Consider the following 20,300-nt stretch of genomic DNA (forward strand, 5'->3'; position numbering starts at 1 on the left):
CAAAGAATGGGAGCTGTGCCAGTGCATTTCCCCTGTTCTTCCACTCGGCCTGTGGAGGCCACCTCAGTTTCCCCTTATTGACAGGCACCTGATCTCTGTGGTGGCCTCCACTTTATGGAATGGCCTACCGAAGGAGGTTAGGAAAGCTCCCACTCTCCTGGTGTTCTGTAAACGATGCTAAACCAAATTGTTCAGGAGGGCTTTCTTGCTCAGATGGGAGGGCTGTACTCTTGAGAAAGTGGCCTCAAGATATCCATCAGTAAAAGGACAGGGGACACATCCCTAAAGAGATAAGGAGGGACCACAGACTTCACTACTATTGCTGAAAACAGTTAGGGACCACAGACTTCACTACTATTGCTGTAAAGATGATCCTATTGGATAGTTCCTATGTTTAATATATCAGTCATGGATTTTGCCTATGCTCTGTTTCAACACTGTTAAATCGTTAAACCTTCCTTCCATCCATCCATCCATCCAAATTGCATGGATATATCCATTACATGTATATTGAACTGTCATGATATTGATTGTACTGACTCACACCATGTAATCCGCCTTGTGTCTCATTGAGAAAGGTGGACTATAAATGACATATATAAACAGAAATAAATAAAAATCTTTGGAGATACTGTGTAGCAGGAGAAGCTGGGAAGCTAAGCAGGAAACTGCTAGAGAGCTTTACATGAAATAAACAAGAAGTCCAAGTTTCTAGTTTTAGGGCTTTGATGGTGAGATTATGCCTGGTAAAAGCTCAAGACCTGTGGGAGTGTGTATAAGAATTCAGACGCTCAGGAGTAGGGATGTGCGTTTCGGCATTCAGAATGCCGAAAGAATGCCGAAACAAAAGTGTTTCGGCTTCTTTCAGGGAATGCCGAAACGTTTCGGGGAATCCCGAAACGTTTCGGGTAGCCGAAAGAAAAAAGCCGAAACGTTTCGGGATTCTTTCGTCTTTCATTCGGCTTTTCAATGGGAAAATGCCTCCGTCTTCCCGGACGTCTGGGGGAGGCATCTTCCCACCGAATAAGCCCAAAATTGGTGGGGACCTTCCTCTAACCCTTCTCTAACAACCACCCAAGTTTCAGACAGATTGGACTTTGGGGGGCCATGTTATGGCCCCCCAAAGCAGGTCCCCCCATCCTCCCATAAAGGAGCATCTTCTTCATTATTTCCTATGGGGAAAAAATGAAGAAGCAGGCTTCCTTTGCCAGGGGTGGCATTTTGCATGCAAAATGCCCCCTTACCCTCAGGGGCCCTTCTCCCACCCCTCCTCCCACCCCCCACCAAGGCTCAGCCTGCTCCCACTTGGGGGGGCCATTTCATGGCCTCCCCAAGTAGGTGCTCTAATCTCTACCACTGACAGCTGGGGGAGGCTTGTGTTGCCAGGGGTGGCATTTTGCATGCAAAATGCCCCCCAACCCTCTGGGGCCCTTCTCCCACCCCTCCTCCCACCCCCCACCAAGGCTCAGCCTGCTCCCACTTGGGGGGGCCATTTCATGGCCTCCCCAAGTAGGTCCTCTCAGCCCCTAAATTCCACCCCTTACAGCTCCACACAAACCCAATTCCCCCCAGCTGCCACACACAGACCCAAATCCCCACATTAGCCCCTCACAGACCCAAATCCACCCCCACCTGCCCCACACCCATAACCCCAGGAACAGGCTGGCAAAGGCCAGCCCTCTCCCTTTGTTCCCTATGCTGGGAACTTCTAAACTCTCTTTCCCTGGGCAATTCTGCACAGCCCAGGGGTGCCACAATGGTGGGCACACTTCTGAGTGCCAGCTGGTCCCTGTGAAAGAGCACCTGAACCACAGACACCCTCCCTCAAATTCCCCCACCACCTACAGAGATGGCTGGCCAGCCAGCCCCATTGTTCCCTATGATGGGAACCAACTGCACAACAAAGAATAAAACAAGAACAACACAAAATAAAGTTTTTTAAAAATTATTTTCTCCCTTCCAAAGTACAAGTAGGCAAAGCATTATGACACATAACACCAGCAGTCCCCCACACAGAAAAATAACACAACTCACTTAACATCAGAGAATCACAAAAACACAATTCCTGGCAAAAACACTTTATTTCTTGAACAGCTTTAGGCTACACAGCAGGGGGGGAACACCAAAGGGCATGGAAGCAGTATCTTACACAAAAATAACACAACTCACTTAACATCAGAGAATCACAAAAACACAATTCCTGGCAAAAACACTTTATTTCTTGAACAGCTTTAGGTTACACAGTAGGAGGGCACAAAAGGGCATGATAGCAATGTACTACAAAAAATAATACAACCCACTTCACCGTTTTTGACAGCAATTGTGTTTGTGTGATTCTCTGATGTGAAGTGAGTTGTGTTATTTTTGTGTAGTACACTGCTTTCCTGCTCTGTGGTGCCTTCCTACTGTGTAACCTAAAGCAGTTACAGAAATAAAGTGCTTTTGACAGCAATTTTTTGGGGTGATTCTTTAATGTGAAGTGAGTTGTGTTATTTTTGTGTAAGATACTGCTTCCATGCCCTTTGGTGTCCCCCCCCCCTGCTGTGTAGCCTAAAGCTGTTCAAGAAATAAAGTGTTTTTGACAGGAATTGTGCTTTTGTGATTCTCTGATGTTAAGTGAGTTGTGTTATTTTTGTGTAAGATACTGCTGCCAAGCCCTTTGGTGTTCCCCCCTGCTGTGTAACCTAAAGCTGTTCAAGAAATAAAGTGTTTTTGACAGGAATCGTGCTTTGTGATTCTCTGATGTTAAGTGAGTTGTGTTATTTTTCTGTGTGGGGGACTGCTGGTGTAATGTGTCATAATGCTTTGCCTACTTGTACTTTGGAAGGGAGAAAATAATTTTTTAAAAACTTTATTTTGTGTTGTTCTTGTTTTATTCTTTGTTGTGCAGTTGGTTCCCATCATAGGGAACAATGGGGCTGGCTGGCCAGCTATCTCTGTAGGTGGTGGGGGAATTTGAGGGAGGGTGTCTGTGGTTCAGGTGTTCTTTCACAGGGACCAGCTGGCACTCAGAAGTGTGCCCACCATTGTGGCACCCCTGGGCTGTGCAGAATTGCCCAGGGAAAGAGAGTTTAGAAGTTCCCAGCATAGGGAACAAAGGGAGAGGGCTGGCCTTTGCCAGCCTGTTCCTGGGGTTATGGGTGTGGGGCAGGTGGGGGTGGATTTGGGTCTGTGAGGGGCTAATGTGGGGATTTGGGTCTGTGTGCGGCAGCTGGGGGGGAATTGGGTTTGTGTGGGGCTGTAAGGGGTGGACTTTAGGGGCTGAGAGGACCTACTTGGGGAGGCCATGAAATGGCCCCCCCAAGTGGGAGCAGTCTGAGCCTTGGTGTGGGGTGGGAGGAAGGGTGGGAGAAGGGCCCCAGAGGGCTGGGGGGCATTTTGCATGCAAAATGCCACCCCTGGCAACACAAGCCTCCCCCAGCTGTCAGTGGTAGAGATTAGAGCACCTACTTGGGGAGGCCATGAAATGGCCCCCCCAAGTGGGAGCAGGCTGAGCCTTGGTGGGGGGTGGGAGGAGGGGTGGGAGAAGGGCCCCAGAGGGTTGGGGGGCATTTTGCATGCAAAATGCCACCCCTGGCAACACAAGCCTCCCCCAGCTGTCAGTGGTAGAGATTAGAGCACCTACTTGGGGAGGCCATGAAATGGCCCCCCCAAGTGGGAGCAGGCTGAGCCTTGGTGGGGGGTGGGAGGAGGGGTGGGAGAAGGGCCCCTGAGGGTAAGGGGGCATTTTGCATGCAAAATGCCACCCCTGGCAAAGGAAGCCTGCTTCTTCATTTTTTCCCCATAGGAAATAATGAAGAAGATGCTCCTTTATGGGAGGATGGGGGGACCTGCTTTGGGGGGCCATAACATGGCCCCCCAAAGTCCAATCTGTCTGAAACTTGGGTGGTTGTTAGGGAAGGGTTAGAGGAAGGTCCCCACCAATTTTGGGCTTATTCGGTGGGAAAATGCCTCCTCCAGGCGTCCTGGAAGACGGAGGCATTTTCCCATAGAAAAAAGCCGAAAGAATGCCGAAATAATGCCGAAAGAATCCCGAATCCCGAATCCCGAAAGAGATTCTTGTTTCGGCTTTCAGCTTTAACGATAGAGAATTTTCTTTCGGCTTTCTACTTTCGGCTATAGCCGAAAATTTTTGGCTTGCACACCCCTACTCAGGAGACAGGGCTTACATGCTGTGTAGAGTGTTTTTATGCTGCACTTCTTTCCTTCCATGTATACAGTTCTTCCTCATTCTCACAACAACCCTGTGAGGTAGGTGAGACTGGAGAGAGTGGAACTGGCCAAAGAACGCTCGGTGACATGAATGGCAGAGTGCATATTTAAACCCAAATCTCCCTTGTCCTAGCCTGACACTGCAGTGGCATAGTGGTTAAGTGGCTGGGCAGTTAGCAGCACTCTGCTGGTTCAAATCCCACTGCTGCCAAGAGCTCAGCCGGTGGCCTTGGGTCAGCCTCTCCTCTCAGCCTCAGCTCCCCAGCTGTATTGGGGGGATATTAATATTGACTTTGATCGCTGCTCTGAGTGGGACACTAATCTGTCCAGAAGGGTGGTATATAAGCACATGGTTATTAGTATTATTATTACTAATAACCATTATGCCATACTGACTTCCTTAGTGTTTCTGCACAATTAGCGCAGGGCAGACTTGTTCCCCACTGCTCCAGAGCGCAAGACAAGATCAAATGGGTTTAAATTACAGGAGGGTAGATTTTGGTTGACCATTAGGAAAAACTCCTAGGTAAGAGTAAGTTAACTATAGAACCAGTTACCTGGATCAAGGAACCCTCTCCCTCACTGGAGATCTTTAAGCCGTCTGTTGGGAAAGTTCTAGGACTTCCCCCTCCTCCTTCTGTAATTTTCTGCACAAATGAGGTAGAGGGTTTTCTTTCTTCCCTTTGTATCTGAAGAAGTGAGCTCTGTTTCGCAAAAGCTTGTACTGGAATAAATGTCAGTCTTCACGGTTCCACTGGCCTTCTGTTTTGTTTTACCAAAATAGAATAACTCAGCCACCCACCCCACTAGGGCAAGATGGCATCCCAGTTTCATTTATACACTGTACATAATGTCCCAAGCCCTTCATATACATGGTCTCTATAATTCTTGCCATACTCCTGTAAGGTAGGCCAGTAGCATTCTCATATGGCCATTGGTGGCGGGGAATTGAAGGATGCTGTCTTGCTTAACGGTGCTTAGAGCATTTTTGGGAGGTGGAAAGAATTAAATCTGGGCTTTGCTTGTGCATAGCTCCATCTCTCAGCTGTTCCCTTGTGAATGAATGCCGCTCTAGGGGAAAGGTTGTTTTACGCAGAGATAAAACAGCATGACCTGTAGCGGTTTCCTGTTTCATTCCCCAAAGTAACACATCCCTGAAAAGCAAGACCCCCTCCTACTTTTTAAAGATTGTCTGTTTAATACTTGGGCTTCCCTCCTCCGACAGAAAACGCGACGTTTGAACTGGGAGCGACGTGGATTCATGGTTCAAATGGGAATCCAGTCTATCATCTAGCAGAAGATAATGGTTTACTCGAAGAGACGACAGATGGCGAGAGGAGCATTGGCCGTATCAGCCTCTACTCCAAGAACGGGGTGGCTTATCACCTCACCAATAATGGTCAAAGGATCCCGAAAGATGTGGTTGAAGAATTCAGTGATTTATACAACGAGGTTTGTGTTTACGGGCGCCGAAGGTGGTTTAGAAGCACCAGCTTTACTTTTTCTAATCTTTTAAAACCTGCTGGCTTTGAACGTACAAAGCCGCCTCATACCAAGTCGGATTATTGTCCTAATTAGCCCTGTTTACTCCGGCTAGCAGCAGCTCTCCCAAGCCAAGACAGGCTGAGGGTTTCCCTGGCGCTGCTGTCCGAGCTTGTTCAGCTGGGGCAGGGGAATTGTACCTAGGATTTTCTGCATGCGACACAGTCACTGGGCTGCTGCAGTAGGGGACTCTTTATGCTTCTTATTTATTCAGTTGCATTGCAGCTGGTAGAAAGTAGTAGTTGCTCATTTATTTATTGGTCTGAATAATGGCCCTTTGTGCTCTTTGCATTTTGCCAGGGGCATTCCTTTTTTATAGCTCTTCTCAGGGTCAATCAACATGTTAAAACGACTGGGGAAAAAAACATGAAAGACTTGTTTTCCTTTTGGAAATGCAGCTCACGGGCTGCTTCTTCAAGGAGGGGAACAGATTGGGAGAACAGCGTCTTCTTTCACTCTTCTATCACCACCCCGTAGCTGATTTCACCCCAGTGGGGAAAAAAACTTACAAGTGTACGTGTGTGTGTATATATTTATATGGCTTACTCAAAGTGTATATATGTGTGGGTTTGTATACATCTCTGTATATTGCAGCACAGGAGCAAGCAAGTTGTATGTGTAGTTTATTAATTAAAATCATCTTTTCTTGGCTCAAGGCCACTTCACACACGAACACACACGTGAAGCCGCCTTATACTGAATCAGTCCCTTGATCGTCCATTCCCCCTGGCAGTGGCTCTCCAAGGTCTCTGGTAGAGGTCTTTGCGTACTACCTGGTCCTTTCAGCTGGAGATGCTGGGAATTCAACCTGGGACCTTCTCTACCACTGAGCCACAGTGAGAAAATGGCAGGGAAGGAACAGGTAGATTCCATTCACCTTGACAACTGGGCTCGCCAGTTGCGTTTGCAAATAAAATTAAATAAAATGGGGAAAAGAATGTAACATGTAGTCATGTAGTAACATGTTGTCAGCCCCATTTTCTGGCAGGTTGCAAGTAGGATTGGTGTGTGTGTGTGTGTGTGTGTGTGTGTGTGTGTGGAGTAGGGTCAATATATGGAGGCAAAGAAGTTTAATGTAGGACATGACAGCCACAGCGTCTCCCTTTTTGCTTAGACCTGGCAGTCACACAGACCTGGAAGCTTTCAAGGGGGTCGGGCAGTTCCAAAAGACCTCCTCTCCACTTTTTGGCTAGGGATCCTGGCAGCGGTTTTTCATCTTCTGGGCATGGAGCAGGGGACACTTGGGCAGTTGGGGGTTAGTTGTGAAGTTCCTGCATTGTGCAGGGAGTTGGACTAGATGACTCTGGAGGTCCCTTCCAACCCTATGATTCAATGACTCCACCTTATACTAGTTAGAGCCTTGGTCCATCAAGGTCACTGTTGTCTGCTCAGACTGGCAGCTGCTCTCCAGGGTCTCAGATAAGGTCTTTCACATCACTTACTACCCAATCTTTTTTCTTAGCCGGCGATGCTGGGGACTGAACCCGTGGCCTTCTGCATGCCAATCAGATGCTCAGCCACTGAGCCACATCCCCTCCCCTATTCCTTTTAAGAGGTTGCAGTTTGGTGGGTTTCCCTTGTGGTGGAACATACACCCGGCATCTCTCTGGGCCCTTTACAACTCATTGTGGGCTTGGTTGTGGTGCCTGAACTCCTTTTATCCTAGGAAAGTATGGAGGCAGAGCAAGAGAGAGAATGAGATTAGTCTAAGGTTACATATGGAGAGATGCTTCGCTCAGCCACAAGCTTTGTAGTGGTGGTGTGTGCTGCTTATTCGTGTGCAGTTTGAACAGGAGACAAACTGCACAGAGAACAAGATCCAGATGAGTTAGCTGTGTTAGTCTAAAGTTGCAAAATAGAAAAGAGTCCAGTAGCATCTTTAAGACTAACCAACTTTATTGAGGTATAAGCTTTCGAGAACCACAGCTCAGATGCATCTGACGAAGAGAGCTGTGGTTTTCGAAAGCTTATGCTACAATAAAGTTGGTCTTAAAGGTGCCACTGGACTCCTGACTATTTTGCAACAGAGAACAAGATTCAGATGTGCCTTGCCAGTACTGATCTGTTGCGCTCTCCTTTACACTGGATGTCTTCCGATCGGATGTAGTGTGACTCAGTGGCAGCGTATTGGTGTACTGTTGTCTTAGTTGTGAATCCACCCTGAACTGTGAGATGGACCAGGTATGTGAACTCAGGGTTTTTACGTATCTTTACTCAGAATGAAGCCAAACTGAGTTCAGTGGGGCTTAGAATGCTTAGGGTTGGCTGTTTTAGAGATTTCCCCCCCACATCATCTTTCCAATTGTGCCTGTCTGTGAAGGGCCATATATGGGGTAGTGCTTTGGAGATGTATTAGTTGGATCCTCTTAGAACATTCCTAACGCCACTTAAAATGCTGGGAATTGGGGTCACGCAGCAGACTTAGGTTCACGCAGCCCCACTCTTTCTTTCGCAAGGGGATTCTCCAACAGCAGGTTCACACGGGATTTGAATTAGGACCTTTTCTCAGCTAGGCACAAAGAGAAAACAATGGGTGCTAAACACAGCCCTGGATAATTGACCCACTACCCAGCCACTAACGGGATGTTAATGCAACGTTGCTTGTCTTGTGAATGCGTGATCCGCTTAGAATGTCCAAGCAGCTTATGAAAACTGAGCAGCATTATGCTGGGGCTAGGTTTACGGTAGATTTTAGCTGTGTTTGCTAGAAGTTCCTGACCCCAGAGGTTTGGGAGGCGTGGCGCATGCCACCTGTTGAAATCTCACAGTGGCTTTGTAATGCAGCGGGAGCAGAAAGAGACTAGGCTCTTGAAAGATTTGAGAGAGATGTCTTGTTGGGAAATGCTGTCCCTTGCTATGTTTGTCTGAGTGCAGGATCAAAATAGGATCATGCAACCTTGCAGATAAGATATCAGAAACTCCCAGGCAAAAAATGTTCACCTCCCTGCTGGTTGGGATTCTTCAACAGCAGGTTCAGGCGAGGGCTTTGAGTTTTAAAAACTAGAAATTCACAAGCCAGAGGGCACAGAGTGTTGCTAATGCAGTATGACTTCTAAGGAGGACAAATGGATCCATGGAAAATCTTATCAAGATTCAAGAGGATCAAAACTCCAGTTGAGACTAAAATGTGCCTGCCTCCAATCTGGTGTGCAGAACTGGGGCCTGCTTTTTTTCAGGTTCCTTTTGCACCCCAAGTGTGTAATCTCAGTGGGCATCTTGATAGATTGCAACACTGGGTGAATGAGCTTCTCTGATATCACAAGGGCAACATGAGATCCCCATACATGAAGTCCTTCGAAGGTTCGAGAAAACACTTGTGTGCAAACGTTAAGCGATGTTAGTAGTATGATTAGATTAGTCAGAGATCCCCCCCCCCCATCTTGGTGAATCTCAGGCAAATAGTTCATAGACAACGGCCCCGAAACAAGCAGGGAAACTCTTTTGAATTATGTGTGTGTGTGTTATGTGCCATCAAGTTGCATTTGTCTTACAGCTACCCCAGCAAGGGGCTGTTGAGGAAATGAGAAGCAGAGGTGGTTTGCCAGTGCCTTCCTCTGCAGTCTTCCTTGGTGGTCGCCCATCCAAGTACTGACCCTGCTTAGCTTCCAAAATCTGACAATATCAAGCTATGCCAAACTGCCTTCCTGGATTATACAAATGTTTAATTGTGAATTTGGGGCTTAGGTCTCCTTGTGGAGGCAAACTCTCTGGCTGTACTTCTTCATAATCATGGTGGGACTGACATGCATGAATGCTCTTTCGCATCATATCTCCCCCACCCCCCCTGTAGAAAATTAGCATGGCCAGAAGAAGCCCAGCCTAGAACTCTTGATCTCACTGATGGTTTAGGATTTTTTTTTTGTATGGATGATCACAATTTTGGGAGTCCCTCTCAATTGCTGTCTTCTGCCAACAAAGGAAGACTTCTTTTTGTTTGGTTTGGTATATCTCCAATAACTGTTATTGGCCCTCATTCCTTATGTTGTTATGTGTGCTCATAGGTTTTTATCGAATTGTTTATTTTATATATACTTGATTTTAAATGCTCTAAAATGTTGAAGTGTTTGAAAGTTTTGATGTTGAGGGACCCAATCTGGGTGGAAAGGAGGCATAGAACTGTTTTAAATAATATAATAAATAAATAAATAAATAAATTCTACCATCTGAGCCTACCCTGACCTGGATAACCTCGATGAGCCTGATCTCGTCAGATCTCAGAAGCTAAGCAGGGTCAGCCCTGGATTAGATAAACACCAAAGGGTAGAATTTTATTGAAACACAGCATTTATTGACAACTGATTGATACGATTTAGAGCACGATCTCATCAGATCTCAGAAGCTAAGCAGGGTTGGCCTTGGTTAGTAATTGGATGGGAGACCTCCAAGGAGGAGAATGCCTCATTTGTGTGTCTAATGTGGATTTGTTGCGGAGGCAGGCAATGGCAAATCACCTCTGTTAGTCTGTTGCCATGAAAACCCCACCAGGGGTCGCCACAAGTCAGCTATGACTTGAAGGCACTCTCCACCACCACCATCTGAGCCTAGAGTTGCCAACTTCCACACGGGGCCTGGAGATCTCCCAGAATAGCAGCTGATCTCCAGATGGCAGAGATCAGCCCCCTGGAGAAAAAGGCTGCTTTGCAGGGGGGAGTCTTTGGCGTTACAACATAATCCCATATGTACCAACCTGTCCATTCCGGTCATCTTCGGAGGCCCTGCTTTGGGTGCCCTGGTTCTGATGTTGTGTCTGCGTTCGTGCATGTGGTTTTTATTGAATTATTTTTATGCTATTTTAAATGGTTTAAATTTAAATGGTTTAAATTTAAATGGTTTAAATTGTTGTTTTAAATTTTTCAATGTTTGCCTCCTTGGGGGATGCTGCTTGGGTAGAAAGACAGCATGCACATGTTTTTAATAATAATAATAATAAAAATAAAAATAACAATTCTACCTTACTGAGCTCCCTCCCCAAACGTTCCCTCTCCAGGTTTCACTCCCTAATCTCTAGAAATTGCCCCAACCTGGAGCTGGCAACCTTAACTGACTCCCAGGCACAGAGTTCTTAATGAGAGCTCAGCTCAGGAGTCAGTTTTATGCGGGGGGTCTTTGGATCTCCTGACGTGCAGTTTAGCCCCAGAAAGCAAATTTTCTGCAGGGCTGCAGTGCTGGAGTTGTGTGTGTGTGTGTGTGGGGGGGATTTAAACTCTTGCTCCATCACCCCACTAGAAATCTTAAGTTAACCCCAGCATGAAAGAAAGAAGAGTGCATTACAGGCGCCTAGGAATTGTTTTCCCTCCCCATCTTGGAGCTAACAGATACTCAAGTGGGGGAACGGTGGGTTTTCTTTCAGAGCAGTGGCACGGGATAAAGTGGTTTAAACTCCCCAGATCCATATCCATCACACACATACAGAACCCTTGGGGCAGCTGCATTTTACAGTTAAAGTCCACATTAAAGAATATGATCGTAGATTCCCAGTGCATATCCTCTAGCAGGAGTTTTCATCCCGTGCTTGTTAAGTTTTCTGTGTGGAATTTTTAAACCACTGCTCTGTTAGGAAGTTTATTTGGAAAATGTGTTTGCTGCCTCTCCAAAGACCTGCTAGAGGCAGCTCACAAACTAAAATGGCACAAAAAAAACAGCATTAAAAAATTCCATTGCAAAGTACGAAATACATGAATGTCAAGGCATCGCTATCAAAAGAACAACAGAGTAGTTAGGATGAAGCCACTGCGGAAAGCAGAGAGTGATATTCACAAGAACAAAGATGCTGGCAGAAATAAATTAGCTTCTATCCTCTGCCAACAGCTGCTGGGTGAAAGGACCTGATGGGCTGTTTTGGAGGGGGTGTTGCCCTCTTACCAGTGCCTCTATGGAAAAGGAAATGTTACATTTGAGTTGGCTGATCTTATGTCCGGAAGCAACATTTAACATGTTTATTTTGAGTGTTTAGAGCCCTTCACGAATGTTCGTTTTTTTAATTCTTGCAAATTGGGTCTGTCGTATTATCCCCAGATGGACTCTCTGAGATGTAGAAGCTTGCTAAAGGTCCTTTAGCGTGGTCAAGGTGAGGTTTGAACCATATACTTTCCAACTCCTTGCTCAGCCAGCTCGTTGTCGGAGTTCCCCGGAAGAATCAGATTCCCGTTTTTGTTTTTCCCTAAGGTGAAGGTGGCTGAGCTGCAGTCTGAGGGGCTTCCAGCTGTCTACATTCCCTGCTGGGTTCCATCTCAACACCCTCTATCAGAATTCAGCTATAGAACGGTTTGGGGGAAATGGGAGGAAAGAAAACACGGCGAGGAGGGGCAAACGGATGAGCCCGTGACTTTCGTGGAGATTTATCATCCGTTCTGTGGCTCCTGTAGGAACTGCCTTTTTCGGTTTTGTATTGTGACAGGTCTATAACCTGACTCAGGAGTTCTTCCAAAGTGGTAAACCAGTCAATGCCGAGAGCAAGAACAGCGTGGGTGTGTTCACGCGAGATGTCGTGCGCAAGCGCATCAAAGCCGATCCGGACGACTCGGAGGCGATCAAGAGGCTCAAGCTAGCCATGATCCAACAATACCTTAAGGTAAGATAGTGATGCGGAGTTTTGGATTGAATTCCCGAGCACAAGTTGCGTTACGAAGGTATTTTTACAATGTATGTGGTTGCCAAAGTGTGGTTCATGACCCAGAAGAGGCCTGCAACTCTGAGGGCGCTGGCAGAGGAGGCTTGATAGCTGATTTGGGTTTGCCTCTGTCTCATGTGCAAAACGGCTATGAAATACATTCTGTTGCTCTGTAATGCTATATATTTCTAAATACTAAAAAATAAAAATAAAATTTGTTCAACTGATGGGAGATTCTTGTATTTTATGTTGGCAAGTGGAGGAAAGTAGCGTGGAGATGCTTGGCAAGTGAGTCTCAAAAAAGTGTGGAAGTGGATCTTTTACCTTGAAACACAGTCCTGTGTCATAGATCCAGAAGAATTAGCCGTGTTAGTCTGTAGTAGCAAAATAGTAAAGAGTCCAGTAACGCCTTTAAGACTGACCAACTTTATTGTAGCATAAGCTTTCGAGAGCCACAGCTTTCTTCATGAGATGCATCTGATGAAGAGAGCTGTGGCTCTCAAAAGCTTATGCTACAATAAAGTTGGTCAGTCTTAAAGGTGCTACTGGAATCTCTACTATTTAGCCCTGAGTCAGGAAGCAAGATTTTGAGACACCTGTCCTCCAGTGACTTCTCGGACCTTGCCATGTCTGCAGATTGCAGGAAAGATTCCATGTTTGATATTAAAGTTGAAAAATAAGTCAAGAAGAAGCTGACTTTGAGGGAGTAGCCAGATTTGCCTGGGATCTTGTGCATACCTTGACAATGGCTCCAGTGTTTGGCTTCCTGAAGATTCTTCAAAGTTCTGACCATGATTAATGATGGAAGTTGGTAGTACAATACAACAACAACAACAACAACAACAACAACAACAACAACAAAGTTTATTAGCCAGAGGCCATCACATTCTTGAAATCAATTCAAAATTACATGATTGCACATCAGCGAGACGCGCGCCATTTTAAAATAAATACTTAAAAGGTACACATTTCAACAAATTACCACCTTTAAAAATTTACTTATACAATTGATCAGTCCTAAAAGCATAATTATTTGGCAACAATATAAACTTAAAATATCCAGGCAATCATTAAAATTGTAGCATACTATAATTTACATAATATAAATGCCTAAAATTCAAATTACCTTATATTATCAAATTATAACAATACTTATCTAGGATTCTGCACACTAAGCCAGGATTTCCTCCTGTTAATGACCATCCAGCCATATTTTGCCACTTGGAGCGTCATTTCCCTATTCCTGTCTGCTAACATGATTGCAATATAATTTTTTCTCTCTTTACCCAGAAGACCATCAATTATAGGTTTGATATATTTTTCCCTAATATGATCATATATTTTACACTCAAAGAAAACATGTAATAGGGACTCGACACTCCCATCTCCACATGGGCACAAACATTTTTCATAAGGTGTCTTCTTATATTTGCCTTCTAGGACAGCAGAGGGTAACACATCATATCTTAATAGGGTAAGAGCTCTTCTATAATCAGGATTCTCCAAGCTATTTATATAGGGCATTGGTGAAACCCTATACATAATACTTCTTTCCAATAAATAGTTCTCAACTCTGATCAGATCATGTTGCCTTTCCACATCTAGGATTCTCTGTTTAATCAGGACCCCGGCCTGTGCCATATTCATAGACAATATATATTGTTGGGAGAAACCATACTGACCTAATTTGCTCCTCAGCAAGCTCAACCAGGGAGGAACAAAGTTATCCCTCAAAACTCAATAGGCCAGGCCATTTACGGTAGAAGCCAATTTTAGCCAGTATAATATAACTGCTATCCATAATCGAGCTTCCACTGTTACCATGCCAACTTCTAGTCTTACAGCTGCATTTGACACATTCTTAGGCGTTTGAAGTACTGCTCTTAGGAATTTGGACTGTTTTCTTTCCATCAATGTCCTCTTCGCTGTAATACTTAGCGGAGTGGTAGTACAATAATCAGCCTTCTGGGACCATCCACGAATCTTTCTTCCAATGCAGACTTCTCTGGAAACCTAATGCTAAGCAAATCTAGGGCCGTCACCTTCTGCCTGTTGGCCTTTGTTAATGGCCATTAATCAGGAGTGTTACCCAGGAGATCCAGTCCCCCCAACTTTCCCATTGCCTCACGTGGTCCCCATTCTGCACTCTTTGCCCTTTATCTTTTTTTTTTGGACAATTCAGAGTCTGCCAGTAAAAACAATAATTAATTCTTCCCTAATGAGATCACAGTTCCCAGACCTCCTCCACTCACAGAGCATCCCAAATTCTCCCCAGTCAAGGGCAGATTTAAGAAGATTGGGCCCAGGGACAGAGAGGATTCAAAAATGCCACCCGTAGAATTTGGCTCCAATTGCAAATGGCCAAGTAAGACAGTCGAAAGGTGGAATCTTAACATAGGGCAAATTGGCTTCAGTTCTCTATCCCAGACTGTTCCTCCATCAGTACAGGACAAGGATTAGTGGGGTAAAGGTTCATTTTGATCCCCAAGATTACTCTTCTACTGCTGAAATCACTGGACAGAGACCCTCTCCTTTGGCCCGGACCCTTCCCCTTCGCTCTAAGGAACTGCTTAAACCCCGTTGCCTCTTCTGAACCCTGCTTTGCTTCTTTCACCTGCTTGTCCTTCCTTCCCGATCTAGCCTTCTCGCTCCCCAAATTTATCCCTTCCCTTCCTCCACTGCAAGGGCCGCAGAGAGAAATGCATTTATTTATTTTATTTACATCGTTTACAGTTTGCCTTTCTCATTGAGACTCGAGGCGGATTACACAGTGTGAGCTGGTTCAGTCAATCTCAAAGACATTTCAAGAAACAAGGCAATAGGGTCTGTAAATGCAAACTGGCAAAGGTTTGCAGAAATCCAAGCCAGCTGAAGAAATGTTGAAACGGGGTATAAGCAATTCTAAGACTGACATATTAATCAACAGAGAAACTACCCAATAGGATCAACAGACAGTACATCCTAGTAAATGCATCTCTTTGAGACTACTTCCGTACAATTCAGCCCTTCTAACGGAGTAAGAACAATTCAGAGTCTGCCAATAAAAGCAGACTCATTTCAAACCCTCACCTTCCAGCCTATCCTCTCCCCTTCCAGGACACTGAATGCTCATAACAAACACCAAGGTGGGTCCTGACTGTAGATGAGCCCAAGGGAAGAAACATAACTGGGATGGCTTCCACTAGAAACAACAACAACAACAACATTCTATTTATATACCGCCCTTCAGGACAACTTAATGCCCGCTCAGAGCAGTTTACAAAGTATGTTGTTATTATCCCCACAACAAAAACACCCTGTGGGCTGAGAGCGCTCCGAGAGCTGAGAGAGCTCTCAGAGCTCCGTGGGCTGAGAGAGCTCCGAGAGAGCTGTGACCGACCCAAGGTCACCTAGCTGGCTTCAAGCAGAGGAGTTGGGAATCAAACCTGGTTCTCCAGATTAGAGTCCCGTGCTCTTAACCACTACACCAAACTGCCTCTCATCTGATTTGCTTGCTGCTTGTTTCCCAAATGTTTGTCTGATTCTATAAGCCATCTGGACGAGCAAGATTTGGTTCCAGTGGCTCTGTAAAGACCAGCAAGGTTTCCAGGTTTATGCTTTTTTACAAAAACAAAGATTGCCACGCTGAGTCACATCAAGGATAACCTAATCTAGAAATGTTCTGTTCCGAATGGCAGCTGGCCAGTTACGTTTGGCAGCTCCAAAGAGCCTCTGGGGGTGCAGCCCTTCACCTGTTCTTGTTTGGTCCCCAATATCTCTTTTTTGCTTCCTCTGCACATAGAAGTTCTGTTTAGTTATTGTTAGCCGCTATGTCCTCTGTGAATTTATCTATCATGTCTTTTGGTGCTGATTTCCCCAAGTGGTTTAGGTCATTATCAGGCAAAGGAGACCTCCCCCCGCCACCCCTTGTTAATGTTATTCTTTGCTTTCCTGTAGGTGGAAAGTTGTGAGAGCAGCTCCCACAGCATGGACGAGGTCTCGCTCAGTGAATTTGGGGAGTGGACCGAAATCCCAGGGGCTCATCACATCATCCCTTGCGGCTTTATGAAAATCGTGGAGATCCTGTCCAGTTCCATCCCAGACTCGGTCATCCAGTTGAACAAGCCGGTCAAGTGCATCCACTGGAACCAGTCCATCAGCAAGGAGATTGAGTGCGTGGCCGACCACAACAGTGACCACATGGAAGAGGAGGCGGACTACCACGTCTTCGTGGAGTGCGAGGACTGTGAGTTCATCCCGGCCGACCACATCATCGTGACGGTGTCCCTGGGGGTCCTGAAGAAGCGCCACGAGAGCATGTTCCAGCCACGCCTGCCTGAAGAGAAGGTGATGGCTATTCAGAAACTGGGAATCAGCACCACAGACAAGATCTTCCTGGAATTCGAGGAACCCTTCTGGAGCCCAGAATGCAACAGCATCCAGTTTGTCTGGGAAGACGAAGCTGAGAGCGAGAGCCTGACCTACCCCGAGGAGCTGTGGTACAAGAAGATCTGCAGCTTTGACGTCCTCTACCCACCAGAGCGCTATGGCTACGTCCTCAGTGGCTGGATTTGTGGGGAAGAGGCCTTGATCATGGAGAAGTACGACGACGAAACTGTGGCAGAGACCTGCACTGAGATGCTGCGTAAATTTACAGGTGTGTGATGCTCCCACCTTCCCTTTCTGGACAGGGAAGAGGAGGAGGAAGAAGGGACGGTGGTAAAATACAGTAGACCCTCTGCCATTCGCAGATTCATAACTCGTGGTTTCACTTGTGTCCGGTCCACGATTTGGCCACATGTCGTGATCTCCACCCCATTTTTACTCCTACCGCACCATCATCTTAACCCGTTACATCATTAAAATTTTGCAAGAAATGTGTTTCCTTTCTTCCTGCTTCCCAGCATTTGCAAATATCTCCGTTCAGGTGACCCCAAGAGTGGATCCCCTGCAAATGACAAGGGTCTGTTGTAATCGGGAAGGCTACAGCCAGGGTAACGTAGCAGCGGTGCGCCAGGAAGTCTCTGCTGTGAACGCGGTGGGTGGTTTCAAGCAAGCCCCTGGCTTTCAGCCTCCCGTCAAAAACGCAGGATGATAATGGCTATCTGAAGCCTCCTCACACACTTAATCCCTCATGCCTAATTTCCCCCCTTCTGACACGGCAGCAGATCTTTGGGCTCTTAGGCGAGTCCTTTCTTGGTTCTGCTCGTTGACTGCTCGAGACTGACTGTCTCCCACTTGGCTACAGCCTCTCTCCACGCAAACCAGTCTTAACAGATCTGTTGAAAAGATAACCGTGGTGATGCACGTGACCCGGTAAAAAAGGCCGCTTATTAAACGCAGCAAAGTCTTTGCAGAGGAAACTTTCCTTAAATTGGTGTCGCCATCAGTACGTTCATAGGCAATACAGGGCTTGAAATAATACTTTGTACCGAGGGATATTTGAAATGCGGGTTGACCGTACAAGGCCATGGGGAGGCGCTCCGGCTGAATGGGAGAGCCTCTGCTTTGCATGCAGAAGTCCCCGGGTTCAATCCCCAGCATCTCTCGTTAAAAAGGTTAGGTGGTAGATTATATGAAAGACCTCCAAATGAGACCCTGGAGAGCTGCTGCCCATCTGGGTAGGCAGTCCTGACCCGGATGAACCCGTTGTCTGGTTCCGTAAAAGGCAGGTTCGTGTGTTCAAAGATCGTTGGTCTATCTAGCTCGGCATGGCAGCAGCTGTCCAAGGAGGGTCTGTCTTATTGCATGCTACCTGCATGTCAAGCACGGGGGTCTGCCTCGGCGCCCTCTCCAAACATTTTCTCAACCCGGTTGAATTTAGGAAGCTGCTTCGTACTGAGTCAAACTGTTACCCCCTTCGATCAGTATTGCCTGCACTGACTGGAAGCAGCTCTGTGAGATGCCAGGCAGAGAGAAGTCTTTCTCATGTCTAGCGGTTGTTGGACTGGAGGTGTCAGAGTTTGAACCTGCTGCCTTTTACATGCAAAACAGACGCTGTTCTGCTGAGATATAGCCGCTTGAGGTAGGATTTCTGAATCCCCTCAGACCCTCCGCTGCTCTGATCCGGCATTATGTTTAAAAAACAAATAGGAAAAACATTCGCAGGTTCATGTGGAGGGGGAAAAGTGGAAACAGGCACTTCAGTTACAATCAGACTATGTTGATGTACATTTCAAGGGGCACAAAGGATGCTCCCCTCCAGTCCCTTCTCCCGGAGGACGTAGCAGTAAACGGGAAAATGTGTTTTCTTTCGAAATACGAAATGCCAGTTTCTACTCTTTTGTGGTGCACTCAGAGAATACTAGTAGCCCTGGCTAGGATGTGAGGCATTATTGTGAGTTGCACTCCTTTTCAAGGACTCTCCTAGAACAGTGGCTTTCAAACTTCTCATATGCATTTGCCTGCTACAGATCCCATGTCGTTTGCAAAACAGAGATTCTCTCAGAATGCTGGCCCCCTGTGTTCAACCTCACCGATGCCTTGCGCGATCTGTGCGTCCTGGAGGGGCTGCCATCCTGGGAGAGGTGTCCACCAAAAATAACAGCCTTCTGAAAATGATTCTCTATAAGGTTGTCTAAGGAGGGTGGAAATCACCCCCTGCTGTGCCGCTCTTTGGAAAATTACCCATCAGCTTCACATGTACTTTGAGTCTGATCTGTGTTCTGGATTTTTATCCTTGTGATGGTTTTCCCTCCACGCTCCACTTCTATCCAGCAGCGGTCTGTTTCTGGGACTTCAGTTTCACACGCAGATTAGCATAGTGGATTTACTTGGATTTTGTGTGTGTGTGTGTGTGTCAAAACCCTCTAGGTCGGAGCCAGTCCATGGACCACTGACAATCGTGGCTCTCTGTAAAGCTGATTAAAGTGGTGCCCTCGTTCAAACAATCCCACGTCTTGTATACAGGCCTTTGTTGATTTAAGTTCTCTGTTTTTAGATGCCTGGGCTTTGGGGGGAACCGGAGGCTTTCAAGTTCACAGGGGTGAGATAGCAGCTCAGGATCTGACCGATGCAACTTTGCTTTCTCTGGGAGTGATTTTTGGCTGCTCCAAAAGTCCCAGCCGTCCTTTGATCTTCTGGTTACTGGTGCTTGATGATATTGCTCAAAGGCTTCAGCATTTAGGTCAACGAGGTGGGGGAAGCTTTCGAGGTGGGATCATTGCCAAATTATAGTATTGTCAGTGGGCAACGTGCTTGTGAGAACTGTGCATCTGAGTCTGGAAACTGCCTATTATGGTACGAGTTGAGAGATGGTAGGGGGTTTCAACTCTGACTTGGGCTTTGCTGCCATTTGGAAGCAGCCAGGAAAGCTCATTGCTCCAAGGACCATTGAGAACTGGCTGAAATGAGGGGCAAGATGTCTTCGTTTGAAGACTGGAGGGGAGGGGGGGGGGTCTCCTCTTTGACAAGACACTGAACTTCAAAGGCACTTGAACTTAGTAAGACTTTCAGTTTCAGGTGGGTAACCATGTTGCTGTGCAGTAGAACAGCAAGATTCTAGCCACTTAAAGATCAAAAGATTTCCAAGGGTTAAGCTACAATGCAAAATGTAATCAGCTTGATTAGAGGCAGGGCAGAAATGATACTAATTTTCTGCATTTCCTCCGCTGCTCTAATCAAGCTGATTATGTTTTGCACTGTACCTTGGCATCCTGACTCCCTTCTTTGCAGCTTTCTGACCGGAATAGGAGGGCTCAAGGATCTCCATTCCTACTTGTATCTGATGAAGGGAGCTTGACTCTCAAAAGCTCATAGCCTGCAAATCTTGTTGGCCTTGAAGGGGCTAGTTGGACTCAAAATCTTTTTGACATCACGTAGGATACCAGACTGTGCTCCCAGAATCCTCCCTGGGTGCTAAAGGACTTTGGGGGCAGGATCTTTGGGGTGTGTGTAAAGGGGGGAGGCTCCTCTGCTTTCATTAGGCAGCCTGCCTCGTTTTGTCTCCTCCCGTCCG

The 20,300-nt window shown here is 46.4% G+C and overlaps 1 protein-coding gene across 2 annotated transcripts in view; it reads left to right on the top strand.

The window, feature by feature from the left end:
- The window catches only part of SMOX (spermine oxidase), a 68,487-nt gene that overhangs the window by 41,997 nt on the left and 6,190 nt on the right, over positions 1–20,300 (top strand). For both annotated transcript variants that reach the window (XM_054990325.1, XM_054990326.1), the window contains exons 3-5: positions 5,438–5,664; positions 12,152–12,325; positions 16,301–17,000. In XM_054990325.1, the coding sequence (XP_054846300.1) occupies positions 5,438–5,664; positions 12,152–12,325; positions 16,301–17,000 (1,101 nt within the window). The remainder of the gene's footprint in view (positions 1–5,437; positions 5,665–12,151; positions 12,326–16,300; positions 17,001–20,300) is intronic.

Source organism: Eublepharis macularius, chromosome 10 (assembly GCF_028583425.1).
Source record: "Eublepharis macularius isolate TG4126 chromosome 10, MPM_Emac_v1.0, whole genome shotgun sequence".
NCBI lineage: Eukaryota > Metazoa > Chordata > Lepidosauria > Squamata > Eublepharidae > Eublepharis > Eublepharis macularius.